At 42.6% G+C, this 16260-nt stretch overlaps 1 protein-coding gene across 5 annotated transcripts in view; it reads right to left on the bottom strand.

The window, feature by feature from the left end:
* EHMT2 (euchromatic histone lysine methyltransferase 2) overlaps window positions 1–15961 on the bottom strand; it is a 41663-nt gene extending 25702 nt beyond the window's left edge. For 2 of the 5 annotated variants that reach the window (XM_077483396.1, XM_077483423.1), the window contains exons 1-9: window positions 15674–15712; window positions 14661–14739; window positions 11308–11448; window positions 10908–11104; window positions 7230–7308; window positions 7080–7141; window positions 4006–4152; window positions 3882–3929; window positions 3676–3784 (exon numbers count right to left, since the gene is read on the bottom strand). In XM_077483396.1, coding sequence (XP_077339522.1) covers window positions 3676–3784; window positions 3882–3929; window positions 4006–4152; window positions 7080–7141; window positions 7230–7308; window positions 10908–11104; window positions 11308–11448; window positions 14661–14739; window positions 15674–15697 — 886 coding nt within the window. In that variant the 5' untranslated portion in view covers window positions 15698–15712. Of the gene's footprint in view, window positions 1–3675; window positions 3785–3881; window positions 3930–4005; window positions 4153–7079; window positions 7142–7229; window positions 7309–10907; window positions 11105–11307; window positions 11449–14660; window positions 14740–15673; window positions 15713–15790 lie in introns of those variants that run through there. The other 3 variants (XM_077483432.1, XM_077483406.1, XM_077483413.1) reach the window with 3 other exon arrangements.
* Between the last annotated feature and the right edge of the window lie 299 nt (window positions 15962–16260).

The following is a 16260-nucleotide window of genomic DNA, read 5'->3' as shown; positions in this document are numbered from 1 at the left end:
AGCAGTGTTGGTAGCCAGGATCATGGACTGGTTTCACAACAATGAATGTAAACAATGGGTGAAACTTGGAGGAAATTGTAGGTATAAAATTGTCGCTGCCATGGATAATAGGAGAGAACAGGCCCCCCCAAAGGAAGAGATGCCGTTTTTGGTTATGTCGACATTGAAAGCATGGGATGGCTTGATGAAGCAGGGAGTTTGATCCACTTATGTGGGCCCATTGACACCCCTCTTTAGCAAACCCAAATTCCTACCAGCTAGAGAGGCCATGACTTTCCTGAAATGGCAGAGAGGGAGGATACAAGGATCATACAATGGGGAAAGGTAGACCCCGGTTGGAAGCCCTGGGCAGGGAGCATGAAAAGAAACGGATGCAATATAGGCAACTTCACGAATATATTATTGCCCTTAAGAAAAGGGGGAAACTAAACAGAGCACCGACTGCATTGGAATTATTATTTTTGCAGGAACAGAAACCAACAATCTATCCAATGTATATAAATATTGAATAATAAATGGAGGTAGAGTTGAGTTACAAAAAAAAAAAAAAAAAAAAAAAGGGAAAAAAGAATTAGGGATAGTTATCCCTAAAGATAAATGGGATAAGGCAATTACATTAACACATACGATGTTGGTTTCTAGTAAGCACCAAGAAAGAAATTATAAAATTATTAGTGAGGTGGTATAGATGTCCAAAAAATATGCACAGAATTAACGCAGAGAATGACGACATCTGTTGAAGATGCCAAGGCGAGATAGGTACAATGTCACATATCTGGTATTTTTGCCCTAAGATCCAGAGGTTTTGGAAGAAAAAAAATATAAAATATACCGGGACATGACGGGGGAACATACAACTGGATGTATTGATTTCTATCTTGACTAGGATTCCGGGTTCAGTGAAAAGTATAAAAAAAGGGATATTAAAACACTTTATAACAGCAGCGAGAACGGTCATAGCAAGAAAATGGAAAAAGGAGATAATCCCCTCAATAGATGAGTGGATAATAGATGGACGAGATGCGTTCTGGAGGAAAGAATGTTGATTGAAACAGGTCTGAGGGGGCAAGTAATGACAGCATGGGAAAGATGGGAAGTATACAAGACAACATCATTACAATTTCCAATAATTTAAGAAGATAACCCTGATGAAGATGGAGGAGAGAGGTATAAGGGAGAGGGTTTTGTTTTCTTTTTTTTTATGCGTGAAAGGTGGTGGTGTGAATGAGTATGAATGGATAGATAAGTAAATAGGGTTACAGAATCAACAAGAATAAAAATGGAACTATGGAACTGAGATTTTAACAGTTATGGATCGGTAATTGATAGTTAAGTAAAATAAAAAGTAACCCGATAATATTGTGCAGTAGAAAATGAATTTGTAAATGTTGGATGTGTAAAATTGTAAAAAAAATGTTTAAACAAAGATTATTAAAAAAAAATAAAACAAACAAACACACTCCTAAACCTTGTGGACGGCATTCCCAGAAGAGTTGAAGCTGTTATAGCTGCAAAGGGTGGGCCAACTTAATATTGAACTCTACAGACAGACTGGGATGTCATTAAAGTTAATGTGCGTGTAAAGGCATGTGTCCCAAAACTTTTGTCGAGAGAGTGTTCCATGGTATAACCAGTGTGTGTCCGCACAGAGGAGTTGCAAGCAGGCTGTTCATTCAGTCACACCATTTTGAGCTGTATGCCCTACAGTTTTATCTTGTGGCGATAGTGGCACATTTGGAATAAGCTGCTTCATAAATCGGTGGTTGCTTCATCTATCACAACACTGGTTATTGCAGGGGTTGACAAATTTGCTTGGAATCTAGGAGCCAGCTAAAAAAGTTAGGAGCCAAGTCCGTGACGGCGATCTGGACCTGTCCCTGGCCTGACATGGAGACGAGTGAGGGGAAGATAGCGCCCAGCCCCTCACCTGTCTCCAAGTCATTGCCCATAGCTATTAGAGGGACATTTTATTTGTTTTATTTTTTTCAAATGACGATTTTTTTTTAAATTGCATTTTAGTGTAAATATGAGATGTGAGGTCTCTCTGACCCCAGATCTCATATATAAGAGGACCTGTCATGCTTTTTTCTATTACAAAGGATTTTTACATTCCTTGTAATAGGAATAAAAGTGACACACTTTTTTTTTTAAAAGAACAGTGAAAAAAAATAAAAATAAAAGTTAAAATAAGAAAAAAAAAATAATTTTTAAATGCGCCCTGTCCCGCCAAGCTTGCGTGCAGAAGCGAACATATATGAAAGCAATGTTCAAACCACACATGTGAGGTATCGCTGCGATCGGTAGAGTAAGAGCAATAATTCTAGCCCTAGACCTTCTCTGTAACTCAAAAAGTGCACCCTGTAGAATTTTTTAAACGTCGCCTATGGAGATTTTAAAGGGTAAAAGTTTGTCGCCATTCCATGAGCGGGCGCAATTTTGAAGCATGACATGTTGGGTATCAATTTACTCGGCGTAACATTATCTTTCACAATATAAAAAAAAATTGGGCTAACTTTACTGTTGTCTTTTTTTTTATTAAATAAATTATTTTTTCCCCCAAAAAAGTGCGCTTGTATGTACGCTGTGCAAATATGGTGTGACAGACATTATTGCAACAACCACCATTTTACTCTCTAGGGTGTTAGAATAAAAAAGAAAAAAAAAAGTGTGTGTATGTATATGTGTATATATATATATATATATATATATATATATATATATATATATATATATATATATATATATATATATATATATATATATATATATATATATATATATATATATATATATATATATATATATATATATATATATATAATGTTTAGGTGTTCTAAGTAAATGGAAGGAGATCTATTAGCATTAATGGTTGTAATTCCAACGGCCACCACAAGAGGGCGCCAGATTCCAGAAGGAATAGGATCACAGAAGGGAATAGCTAGCATCACAGAAGGCCTCAAAGCCGGGGGCTCAATTACCGGCTGCCGGCGGCGCGGCCCGACGCAATCACGCTGGGGGGGTCCACGGAGACAGGATACCCCCAGCTGTGCTGCCCCAGGCGCCAGTCGCTAATTCTAGTCGCCAATGCGACCTGGCGCCCGGGTTTTTTCGAGCCCTGGGTTATTGCATGGACTTTATATAGATTTTTAATTTATGATAAATTGTTCTATGGACAATCGTTTGGATATTTTAATCACTATGTTTTAATCATTTCTGCATATTTGTGTTGCTGCATATTTATTTATATAGTCACTGCTGAGGTTTGTGCATTAACCTTTTGCTTGAAAGCTGCATGTTCCCATTAGCTCTATTTTCCCACAATATTTGTAGTTTGCCTAGAGTTCAGCTTTATAAAAAAAAAATGGGGGGGGGACCCTTGAATGTATTTAGGTTAGGAAGAGAGATCAGACTCCTCTTGCCTCAAACCACTAGCTAACAGGATACCGGTCCTGTGGTAGTGCTTGAAGGACTGAAGTCTTACAAAAAAATAAAAATGGTTTGTAAAGGTAGATTTTCAGTCTAAAGAAATCCAGGCACTGTAGAAGAGGGTTTCCCCACTGTGATACTAATACTTTCCCTGGAAACGCTTTAAAACATTTGAAGCTAAACCAACCTAACCAGTTTCCCCATCCCCCAAGTTTCCCTATCCAAGCCTCTGCTTGCTCCCGTCCTCACCTGGCCCAGGTTTCTCTCGGTCTCTCCTCTTCCTTTTCCTTGTTGGTTTGAGCCAGGCCTTCTCCATCTTCCATTTTTTCTTACTCTTCTTTTTTAGACTGCTCGAACTCTGGGCAGAAAGAAATAGAAGAGATAAAATCACTCTGGGAATACTAAGGAGCAGGTGTCACATCATTCTGGAGCAGAAATCTCACATCACCACTTACTCTCTCTGACTGGTTCCCAGAACCATCCTCTTCCTCCTCCTCGTCTTCCTGTTGACAGCAAGAAACGTCATTATGGGGCTAAAAATGGATGCTCCTCCTGCTACTTCATACTAACTGCACTCACCTTACTGTCACTATCCCCTTGTTCCTCTACTGACAGGCTGTCGTAAAACAGGCTGAATTCTGCTCCAACATCTGTTTCCCAGTCTTCCGCTTCTGCCCCATCCAGGTCCCGGGATGATCCAGGAGCAGATGAAGCCGCTAAGGGATCCTTAATAAGCAAAATAAATACAAAACTGGTAATACAGCCTGCACTCACACTTGTGTAGTGCAGTTACATGCAAAAAAAAAAAGTGATGCGTTTGCGGTGTCATATACGGTCAATGGCACCCTAAAAGCAGAAAGCAAGATGCGCAAGAAAAAAAAAAAGTGCCGCTAATGCACAAAGATCAAAAAGATACTTGAACTTCCTTGCTGCATTTTCCGCATGTAGGGCAGCCCTCTGAAATGAATGAGTAGACCTAAAGACCAATTTAAAAGTATTGCCTTTGGTCTCCCTGCGGCTGTGCCCTTGTGTGGAGGCGGCCATCTTGTAGGGGGCATGGCTTTTGCTTCTTTGTCCTAGCTTTGCTTTACATCCCAGCGATGGTGATTATTGAAGACTAATCTAAGATTTCTCCAATGAATTGGGGAATAGAATGAGAAGGGATGGATCACTGCCAGGTGTTAGTTGCCATCTGTATCCACACTGGGGGAAACTAACTTACTGTCCCCCTGACCCTGGCCCACAGGACAGAAGCTGGTAGAAAGCTCTCCAAGAGAGACTGCAAAATTGGAGGACAGGGTTTACATAGTTGTCAGCTAATCATCTTGTTTAATAAGATGCCTGGTACTCAATAAAAGAGCTTAGCACTCAGCTGCCTGACCAGAGGGACAAATCTGTGATCACAAACCCTAAAAGCTTTTATTAGACTACAGAATTTTAGAGCCAACGGTCGGCTCTCTTTTAAAAGCAATCCTGTCAGCTAACAGACGCTTCTGAGGTTTTCCAGGGATCTCCCATCCCACTTGGAGTCCTGATTGACCAGCCGATGCTTCCACTGGCTAATCAGAGGCAAACAGAGCTGGAGCGGCTCTGTTTGCCCCTATGATACAGGAACACGGAAGTAATGAGCATATATCACTTCCAGTTTCCCCAGATGTAAACAATGCCATTTTTAATCATAGCGATCTTGGGGTTTTGAATGATTTTAATGGCAGGGAGGGATCTGGGGTCTTGTAGCTCCCAAATCTCCCCTGTGAGAACAAAAGAAAAAAAAAAAAAAAACACACATTTTAAAGCACCACCACTCCCCCTCGTTCGCATGCAAAGGCAAATGCATGCATTGGTCCCACATGCGCCAGAAAAGGCCTGGGGGTCAAGTGGCTAAAAATGACACATTTTCAATATGTGTTGACAAAACAAGGATTGTGCCGAGATGCAGCACATATTGAAAATTTGTCAACTTTAGCCACTTGACCCACTTGACTTGGGGGAATTGGGGGGTGCTTTAACCACTTAAGGACCAGGCCTCTTTTTCAGACTTGGTGTTTACATGTTTAAAACAGTTTTTTTTGCTAGAAAATTACTTAGAACCCCCAAACATTTTATATTGTTTTTTTTCTAACACCCTAGAGAATAAAATGGCAGTCATTGAAATACTTTTTTTCACACCGTATTTACATAGCGGTCTTACAAGCGCACTTTTTTTGGAAAAAATTCACTTTTTTGAATAAAAAAATAAGACAACAGTAAAATTAGCCCAATTTTTTTTTATATTGTGAAAGATAATGGTACGCCGAGTAAATTGATACCCAACATTAGTATTTAAATGAATAGAGGTGTGTATCTATCACAGGGTGGTGTCTGTGGATACACTAAAAAAAATTAAACAAATGTAAATTGATACCCAACATGTCACGCTTCAAAATTGCGCCTGCTCGTGGAATGGCGTCAAACTTTTAGCCTCAAAAATCTCCATAAGCTACATTTAAAAAAATTCTACAGGTTGCATTTTTTGCGTTAGAGGTCTAGGGCTAGAATTATTGCTCTCGCTCTACCGATCGCGGCGATACCTCACGTGTGGTTTGACCACCGTTTTCATATGCGGGCGCTACTCACGTATGCGCTCGCTTCTGTGTGCAAGCTCGTCGTGACGGGGTGTTTTTAAAAAACATTTTTTTTCTTATTTATTTTAATTGATTTTATTTATTTTTACACTGTTTAAAAAAATAAATAAAATGGATCACTTTTATTCCTATTACAAGGAATGTAAACATCCCTTGTAATAGAAAAAAGCATGACAGGTCCTCTTAAATATGAGATCTGGGGTCAAAAAGTCCTCAGATCTCATATTTGGGCTAAAATGCAACAAAAAAAAAAAAAAAAATTACATTTAAAAAAAAATATATACCTTTAAGAGGTATGGGCGGAAGTGACGTTTTGACGTCGCTTCCGCCCTCCTATGGTATAGAGACGAGTGGGGGCCATCTTAGCCTCACTTGTCTCTATGCCCAGCTAGGAAGAGGACCCGATCGCCTCCGCCGCTACCGACGGCTCCGGTAAGCGGCGGAAGGTGCGGGAGGGGGGGTGGCACCTCTCCCGCCGCCGATAGCGGTGATCTCGCGGCAAATCCACTGCGGAGACCACCGTTATCGTACAGCCGACCACCGCCTGAAGAGATGGATCTCTCGGTTGTGGCAGCAGCTGCTGCCGTTACCGAGATATCCCTCTTCAAAAATAGGACGTACATCTTCGTGCGGCGGTCGGCAAGTGGTTAAAATGTGTTTTTTTTATGTCCCGGCCAATTAGGAGGCAGAAGCAACAGAATATGCAAAATAACTGGGAGATGTAAGCGCCATCAACAGAGGGATGTCTTGCAAGGGAAGTCTGCGGTGATGTGCTAATATGGTGTGCAGACTGTATTAGCACATTATGACAAACAGCTCCTGGGGGTCCAAAATGTTTAATTTTGCTTTGGCAAGTTCCACTTTAAAAGCTTTTATCATTTAAATGAATGTGTGGCTTTATTGCTGCACTGTAAGAGCTCAGAGAAATATTCCAGATGCAAGCCCCACGTTTCAAAAGTACACATGGCGATGGGACAATTTCGCCTAGTGAACCAGCTTTCCAACATTTATCACAACTCTCATTCTCACCTCCCCTTCTTTGGCTTTATTGGCGAGTGTATCAGAGCTCTGGGTCCTCTTCTGTGTAGAATCTGGGGAGAGAAACACAACCACCATAGAACAGTGCTACAACCATACATGGATCTCCACCAGATCCATTAATGAACTGAACCTTCATACCTGGGCTATCCCTCTTCTGCCCATCAGAGTCTCTCTTTTGGATCTGCTTTTCTCCATCAGGCATTACATCCCCCAGCATCTGAAATAAAGGAACATGGCTTTACACAAGGACAGAAGAAAATGAGTTTTAATGCAAAGCCAAAATTCTAGCCAAATGGGTAAAAATTAAATTTAAATAGATGCATGTAAAATGTCTACCAAAGGACTTGCAATTTTGTTCAGCAACTCTTGACTGAATGCACAGCGAGGGTGCTGACACTATTTTCCGCTTTGACTTTACATCCTTCTGTATCACCTTCCTCATTCGATAAAAACAGTGTGCTGATGTTGATTTATTGTCCAACGAGCAGACACCAGTTGGAGAAGTGACATGTGGCGCTACAAAGGTGAACCAGAAAAAATAGGCGTCACCTGACTATTCAGTATTTTAGAGGTGCAAAACTACTAGACTGGATAAAACAGAATTAGAAATATTATGGCAACTTAAATAGTCTCCTGATGAATTGTAAAGGCTCTATAAACATTGCTACCTGCACCTTGTGTGTTTCACCTGAATAGGAATTGCATTGGTGATATAGTTTCATGTTATGATTTGTTGCCCTATAGTCTATAGAACAGTAAAAGTTCACATTTGAGTGCAAGAAGATCCTGTCTGTGCTCAAACATGAGGCACTGAACAGGTTAGTGCATGTCCTTTGTCTATAGTTTGACAACTGACACTTCCTGTAAAGAATCTATATATCCCATAATCCTCGGGTCGCTCAGTCAAGTGCTCCTCAGGTGAGAATTAAAATGTTACTAAACCCACAACAGCAAAATCAGTCTGTTTATGCAGTAAACCATGCTTGTTATGCTCATTGTGGAACCCAAGGGGTTAATCCTCTGCATTGGGTAAAAAGGTTGTTTGATCCTGTCTTCTCTGATCCTCCCCTTCTTCCACAGCACCCAAACCATCTCCTGATGGTACAGAGCGTTGGGGGCAAGCTATACATGCTCAGTTTGGTATGTATTGCTAGAGGTTTTTTTTTTTTTTTTTTTTTTGGGAGAGTGCATGTGATCAGCACAGGGCCAATCAGCACTGTCCAGACAGAGGGACAGGGGTCCTGTATCCTCATAGGACAATCAGGGGAGAATGCAAAACTCCTACAAGCTTTAACCAGACACTGATAGAAGTCACAAGACTGCTATATACTGCTGATGAGAAAAGATATGTAGCAGTTTATATTTACTAAAATAACTGCATTTCCATGTTCTGTGTACTGTGGGAGACCAGATATAGTGAATTCAGGCCCCTGGGTTTAGTAACACTTTAAATACAAAGGAAATACTGGAGGCATGGATTGGACACTGACCCAGAACTAAAAGTTGTGTGTCCCTTTCTCGAAGAGGGACAAGCTAAGTGCATAAATACATTGGGGGGGAAATCGATCAGCTATGATACTACAAAACTGCAGCACATCATTAAAAAGGTAAGGCAAACAAATGACACAGGGAATATAACTAAAATTATAAATAATGTAGTTAAAGCGAAATTCCAGCCCGTTTAAATATTTTTTTTTTTTAAGTCAGCGGCCACAAATACTGTAGCTGCTAACTTAATTTAAGGACGCTTACCTCTCCAGGGATCCCACAATGTCAACACCCAAAGCCGATGGACAGGCGCCGGCATTGTAAGTAAAGAAAACTAGCAGTGAAGCCTTCATGCTTCATAGCCGGTGTCTTGTAAAATAGTGTCCTCCATCAGATAGTGTCCCCTGCGTACTGCGCATGCGCAGTACGCAGGAACACAGATTCCGAAAATTGCCGAGGATGAACGGCGCCTGCGCCGTGAGTCCAGGTTCTATCTCCACTATCCAAGTGGACATAGAGTTAGAATAAAAAAGAGCCGAGCGGAGCGAGGCCGAGCCCGAAGCGTGGCGAGCAAAGCTCGCCCGCGAGGGGCCCTCTAAAATTCACAACCCTATGGCCGCTTGGATGGTGGGGCTACCACCTCCACTCACGGCGCAGGCGCTGTTCAGCTTCGGAGTTTTTCCGAAGCTTCGTCTGCTCCGTACTGCGTATGCGCTGTACGGAGCGGACACCATTTGATGGGCGGACTCTATTAGGCAGAACACCGGTATCCTACTGCGCTACTGAGTCGTGCTGCGCTTTCTGAATGGTCCCACCATTTATTGGGACACACACAGGTCAAGACGTAGATTGCAGTGTGGCAATCGCTACTAGTAAGTGGGAGTATTTAAGTGCCAAATGTGGCAGTGAAGGGTGCGAACAAGCGGAGCGTCCCCTTTTGGGTGGAGCTCTGTTTTTAAACAACCAAAACATTTGGAAGCGTACAATGCCTTTAAATATTTATCAATTTTCTTGGAGCTCTACTTTAAAAGAGAAATCGATAATAGTTTATGGCCATTTTCATTGATTCTTAGAAAGTTTATTATTAAATATTTTATGTTTGTATAAGATAATCTTTAATTAAAGAGACACTATTACCTTGACCATTCAGGGCAAGTCACAGGGTCTTTGTCAAGGCAATCCCCTTAAACCCCCCCTAACTCACAGCTGGCAACAATTCAGTGCTTTTGGGCATAGGGGGAGCATGTGACCTCTTCTAGTGTGAGCACAATACTTTTAATGCACACAATCCTGGAGTTGGCTTTTCAGTATTAGTGGGTGCTGCAGAGACCCCGGGCTGGGAAACAGACACTAAATGAAAAGAAATGTCACCAGCACCCCAAGAATTCCTCAAATGGTCCAAAGCTTTATTATGCGATTACATGGTACATACAAAAGCAATGCAACATTGCCTTTGTATGTACCATGTAATCACATAAAGCTTTGGACCCATTTGAGGAATCCTCAGTGCTGGTGACATTTCTTCGCATTGCTCCTCTATTGTGAAGCCCAAGTACTGTCATATGACCGAAGAGGTGACAATACTACTACTTACCTAAGCTTCCAACACCAAGCTAGATTTGGATTCTGAGTATCAGCAGGGCAGGAGGGACCCCATTACAAATTCTCTGCCCATTTGCCCATACTGGGTAAAGTGACTGTCTAACAGTTAAATGGCATACAAAATGTACCAGATTTATCAGCATATAACCAGCACCTTCAATTTAAGAGGGACGTTTTTGTTTTGTTTTTTTGCTTTTTAAAAGGCCACTTTGAAGCAAAATAATGGTCAGAGTCCAACAATGCAGCCTGATCTGCGCCCATCTCTCATCAATGCAGCCTGTTAAATGTCCATCTGCAGCCTCACCATCTCTCATCAATGCAGTGCAGGAAATCACTGAGCCATCATCTCCTGTTTACTTGGTTCTCAGTTGCATACACAGTCCCACCTCCGCCATTGGACCAGCTCCTGTGATAGACAGAACACTGGTCAAATGCTGGTGCTGGGAATGTGTGTGCCAAGCAAACAGGAGATGATGGCTCAGTGAATTCCAGCAGCGCTTGTCCCCCTCTTTCCCCTCCGAGGTACACCATCAGAGTATAACACACCCCCATGATTTTCCCCCTTATTTTCAAAGGAGGGGGGTGTAATATGCCGATAAATACGGATTCTTCTGAACTGTAGTAAGAACGCTCGTGCTTTCTGGTAGCTTGAGAATGACAGACAAATAGACAGATAGAGAATATTTTTAAAGCGATAGCTGCTCTGTTGGATTTCCTGACACTCACGTTGCCTGCCCTTGGAATGGTCTTTCTGGCACGGTGCACTTTATCTGCTCCCTCTCTGTTCATATTTAGCAATCTCATGGCCAGGCTCTGTGATGTGTGCGGCATCTTAGCGCCTCCAGTCAGGGACATTTTGGCTCTGCTGGAGAGTGGTGAAGAGGTCAAGGAAGGCGGTGCTGGAAAAGACTTGGAAGCATGGCCTGGCAGGGAAAACACAAAAGATTTCAGATGACTAACACATATAAAAATAAATTACTCATAAGTGTTTTTTATTTGCATGACTGGCAACAGGTGCAAAGACTGAAAGACACTTCTCTGCTGTAATGCAAACATCCTTCACTTTAAAGCAGAACGTCCCCAGGAGGTTGTCTTCTACTAATATTTAAGTATAGATTTACTTTACCTGCCTTACCTGGCAGTCCTCGGCCTGCAGGCAAGAAGACATGGTTTTCTTTTTCAGTGTCCCCTGCCACCACCATCACCACCTCCTCTGGAGTTGGGGTTCCCGATGCCCCATCCAGTGTCACCTCAATAGCAGCCTCACCTAAAAATTAAACCAAATAGTAGTGCAAGATTCTGCAAGCATTAAACAATAGCTAGAAACAAGGAGCGGTTAAGTGTATGGGTGCAAAAAGTTCCCTTTAAAAAAAAAAAAATGTCAAGCCCCCAATAAAAACACAGCATAGTGTCTTGTGCACATACACACACCCCCCCCACAGTAGCTTCCTCTGCTCAGACAGTAGTGTCTTCTTCCCTGCACATACCAGCGTCCTACCCCCCTTTCACATAACTCCCTCACTGTAGTGTCTTCTGCCCCCTTCACATCATCCCCACTGTAGTGTCCTCTGCTCCCCCATAACAGAGTCCTGTATATCTATGAATAACTCCACAGCGCCTGCAGTTACAGAAGTCAGCGAGAGCTTGTTTTAAAGCTCATCTACTAAACAAACAAAAAAAACATCCAATAGAAAAGTTAATTTTTTTTTTTTATTTCTTTATCAATTTAGGCCAATATCTATTCTGCTACATATTTTCAGTTAAAAAAATCCCAAAATGTTTGAATCCCGAAATGAATCCCAACAATTAGCAACTTATAGCGGGACAGCGATATTGTGGCACACAGTATAACACCAACTGACACTTTGTGGGAACCAGTGACAATAATACAGTAATCAGTGCTAAACATATGCACTGTCACTGTACTAATGACACTGGCTGGGAAGAGGTTCAACATCTAGGGTGATCAAAGCATTAAACATCTGCCCAACCAGTGTGTTTTTTTTATTTTTTTATTCATTTATATAATAATTTAACACCAAGAACATAGAAATAACAGAAATTACAGTATTAAAAAAATAGCAATTATGAAAAATACTTTCTTCACAACATAAATGTTACAATATTCTAAATTATATCAGATAACAATACTATTTCCTCAGCCACCCAAACCCTCCCACCCATCCCTGCACCATATAAGTGTACTTATATCCACTAATTATACAAAAAAATAAAAATTTACAAAAGAAGGAAGAAAAAGAAAAAAAAAAAAAAAAAAAAAGGAAAGAAGAAAAGAAAAAAGAAAGAAAAATATAAATATTTTCCAATCCCCCCTTAAGGGGGATACCCCCCCTCATCTAGCCAGGATTTCCACATTCTAATAAATTTCCCCGTCGAGTATACATCACTCTCTCATTTCCCACTACTAAATTGACTGTATCAACCCAACTCTGCAGCAGCGGGGGGGTATGTGCCTGCCATTTCTGTGTAATCATTTTTCTTGCCTGGAAAAGGCATCTCACAACTGGCTCCAGAGTTTCTTTCGGAGCTCTGCCCCTCTCCACACTTCCCAGTAAGCAGATCTTAGCCGTTGGTTCCAGGGTAGCGTTAAAGATTTTATTTATACTGTCTACTACTTCAATCCAATACTTAAATAGCTTTGGGCATCTCCAAAGCATGTGGATGAAATCCCCTGATGCTCCACATCTAAAGCAATGATCATCTTGTTTCCATCCAAAACTAAACATTTTTGCTGGAGTGTAGTATACCCCATGGAGCAGAAATAGGTGCAACACCTTCTGTGAGGGAGAGATTGAGACCAACCTTTCTCTTTGCAGGATTTCTCCCCAATCCTCTGTTATTGCCCCTATGTCTCTTTCCATTTAGCTCTACTCTTAGAAAGTCCTATTCTGCTTATTGTTCTAGCTTCCAAACTAGTATATATTTTATAGATATTAGGCCTTTAGATGCATCTGAATTAATTATACTGGTCAAAATCGAAAGCCGAGTCCATTCGATTATTTGTGACCTGAACTGGGTTTGGATCGCGTGCCTAAGTTGTAAATACTTATAAAAAGGTACTATTTGATATGTTGAATTCTTGTTTTAAATCTGAAAAAGCTTTCAAGGTACTGCTGTCATATAGCTGTCGTAAACGTCTAATGCCCTGCCGTTCCCATTCTACTGATTTCTCTATATTACTTAGTTCTGGCAGTTTATTATTGTTCCATAAAGGAACATATTCTGATATCCCCTTATACCCCAGCAAAAGCTTTGCTGTCTGCCAGACTTTTTTAATCAATTTAAACGTCGGGCACTTATGGAAAAATGACTCTGCCTCCAGAACCTCAAGTAGAGAGTTATGCATTGACCTCATCAACATTAAACTCCTATTGGGATTCCCATCCTCATAATCTCCACAACCCCCCAAGTGTTGGAGCTGGGATGCAAGAAAATATATCCTAGGATTTGGAACCGCCACTCCCTTCTCTTTTAATGGTAACTGCATGGTTTGTAAACTGATCCTCGGCTGACCCTTTTTCCATATCAGGTCTCTAAACAAAGATTCTATTTGTTTAAACCATTTATGGTCTATCCAAACTGGGGAGTTATGGAAGAAATATAAAATCTGAGGTAACCAAATCATCGTTATTAGGTTACAGCGCCCAGCTACTGACAGAGGGAGGCGGCTACAAGTATCTCCTTTTTGCTTCCATTTAAGCAACAATGGACTTATGTTATCCCTGAGGTATTGGTTTAGGTCCCTGTCAATCCAGACGCCCAGATACTTTAATTTTCCCACTATTTTTCATTTGGGGATGTCTACACAGGTCTGGTTGTCAAGAGGATCAACCGAAAATAAGGCGGATTTTTCCCAATTGACAACCAGACCAGAAGCCCGTTCAAACTCTCCGACCATTTGTATCACAGTTTTCAGTGAGGACTGGTGTTTGTGTTTACTATGTGTGCTGCTTTTACAAAGGGATATTTTATACAGGTACACAAAATTCATACATTCCCCCCCTTCAGAACAGTGCTCTGCCTTGTTTATCCCCCTAGCCGATCAGCGGGTGGCAGGGGACATCTATGGGCCAGCATCAACTTATTCTGTGCCTAAATGGTCACCAGAACAAATACAGTACAATGGCCCAAACTACCCATCCTACCAGTGACAATGCTCAGTCACTGTATTGTTTCTCTAGAGCATGGATCTGCAATTAGCGGACCTCCAGCTGTTGCAAAACTACAAGTCCCATCATGCCTCTGCCTCTGGGTGTCATGCTTGTGGCTGTCAGAGTCTTGCTATGCCTCATGGGACTTGAAGTTCTGCAACAGCTGGAGGTCCGCTAATTGCATATCACTGCTATAGAGGAATAGAGTTGTCACCTTAGGCCGCCAAACTCCACCCCCTCTCCATTATAGGAGGAAAAGGAGATGTGTAGTAAAGTCCCCTCAGTATCTTCCAGACTTCATACATACCTCTGTCTGCACTGCCTGAAAGTCCCATGGTGCCTTCTTCATGAGGACTCTCTCTTTCCAACTCTCTTGGAGGCAATGCCTGGATGAAAAACAGTGGAAGCTGTTAGAAGTCACTCTCATACCTTCATATCTCCCACACAAATACATCCTTCCTCCCTGAATACATCATACTCCTTACACGCTTCTTTCCAACCAATCCCATTAGAAACATAACCCCCTCCTCCTCCCCACATACCCATTCTACTACCTCGCCTCAAACCCCTTCTACTACCCCTATATCCACCTCTTCTACCACCTGTATATACACACACACACACACACTTCTCCTCAAACCCCTTCTACTACACACACACACACACACACACCTCTCCTTATACCCCTTCTACAACCACTATACCAACCTCTCCTCCCCACATACTCCTACTACCCCTATACCCACCTCTACACACTGCTTCTACTACCCCTATACCCTCCGCTGCACATATCCACCCCCTTCTACCACCCCTATCCACACAGCTCTCCACATACCCTACTACCCCCGTACCCACCTCTCCTCCCCGCATACCCCTTCTACTACCCCCGTACCCACCTCTCCTCATACCCCTTCTACTACCCCCGTACCCACATCTCCCCGCATACCCCTTCTACTACCCCCATTCCCCACCCCTCCTCCTCATATACCCCTTCTACTACCCCCGTACCCACTTCTCCTCATACCCCTTCTACCATCCCTATACCCACCTCTCCACATACCCCTTTCTACCAACCACCTCCTCCTCCCTACATACCCCTTCTACCATCCATATACCCATCTCTCTCTTACTGATAACCCATTGCACAGACAGTCCTCTTATTCCTCCATTACTGTGTTCTCCTCTCCTTCCCCCCCTCACTCTCTACATTCTTCCTCTTTCAGCCCTCACAGTCCATTTCATGCCTCTCATTCATTGCATGCAGCCCTATGCTGCTCCCCTCCCATGTCCCAGTCACCTGCCCACCCAAGTCACATCTACCATTATGGTGTCTCCCCAATTCATACACGGTGCCCCTGGACTCTTTCCCACACAGCCCCCCGCTCTCCCATCCACCCCTCGTGTCCGTCCCCAGCATCCCTCCCCGCATTCTCTCACTCTCTCTCCCGCCGCCTCCATCGTTGCACAGCACACAACACTTCCGGTGCAGCCACTGACCTCACTTCCGGCTCCCTCGCCACCGGATTGGACGGGGAGCCCACCAGCGGGTGGGCCAGCTACAACAAGCCTCCCCACATCCCTATTGGCCTTGAAGTTGCCGTGGAGACACGCGGTTTCGCGCCGCCCAGAACACCCCTTTTGTAAACATTTGCGTTTCAAAAATCACGTGTGCGCGGCGCGATTGGCCGGTTTGCGTACCAAGCCTCAATCTGACCGCAACAAGGCCCTTAAAGCAGCAATGTCAATGTAAGGCTGCACGTGGGGTCCGAAGAGGAATACCGATGTAGGACAGACAGTATAGTGCATATTAGCTGCAGATAAAAGGAGGACAGGGCAGAGAGGCGCCATGCTTGGTGGGAAGCCCTGTCCCTGGTATTACTTCAGTGAGTCCTAGTGATCTGTTACTG

Source organism: Lithobates pipiens, unplaced genomic scaffold, assembly GCF_037356315.1.
Source record: "Lithobates pipiens isolate NorthernLeopardFrog02 unplaced genomic scaffold, aLitPip1_a1.2 Scaffold_1, whole genome shotgun sequence".
NCBI classification, from domain to species: domain Eukaryota; kingdom Metazoa; phylum Chordata; class Amphibia; order Anura; family Ranidae; genus Lithobates; species Lithobates pipiens.
Note: the sequence above shows the minus strand (reverse complement) of the source record. Positions and strands in the feature narration are given on the sequence as shown.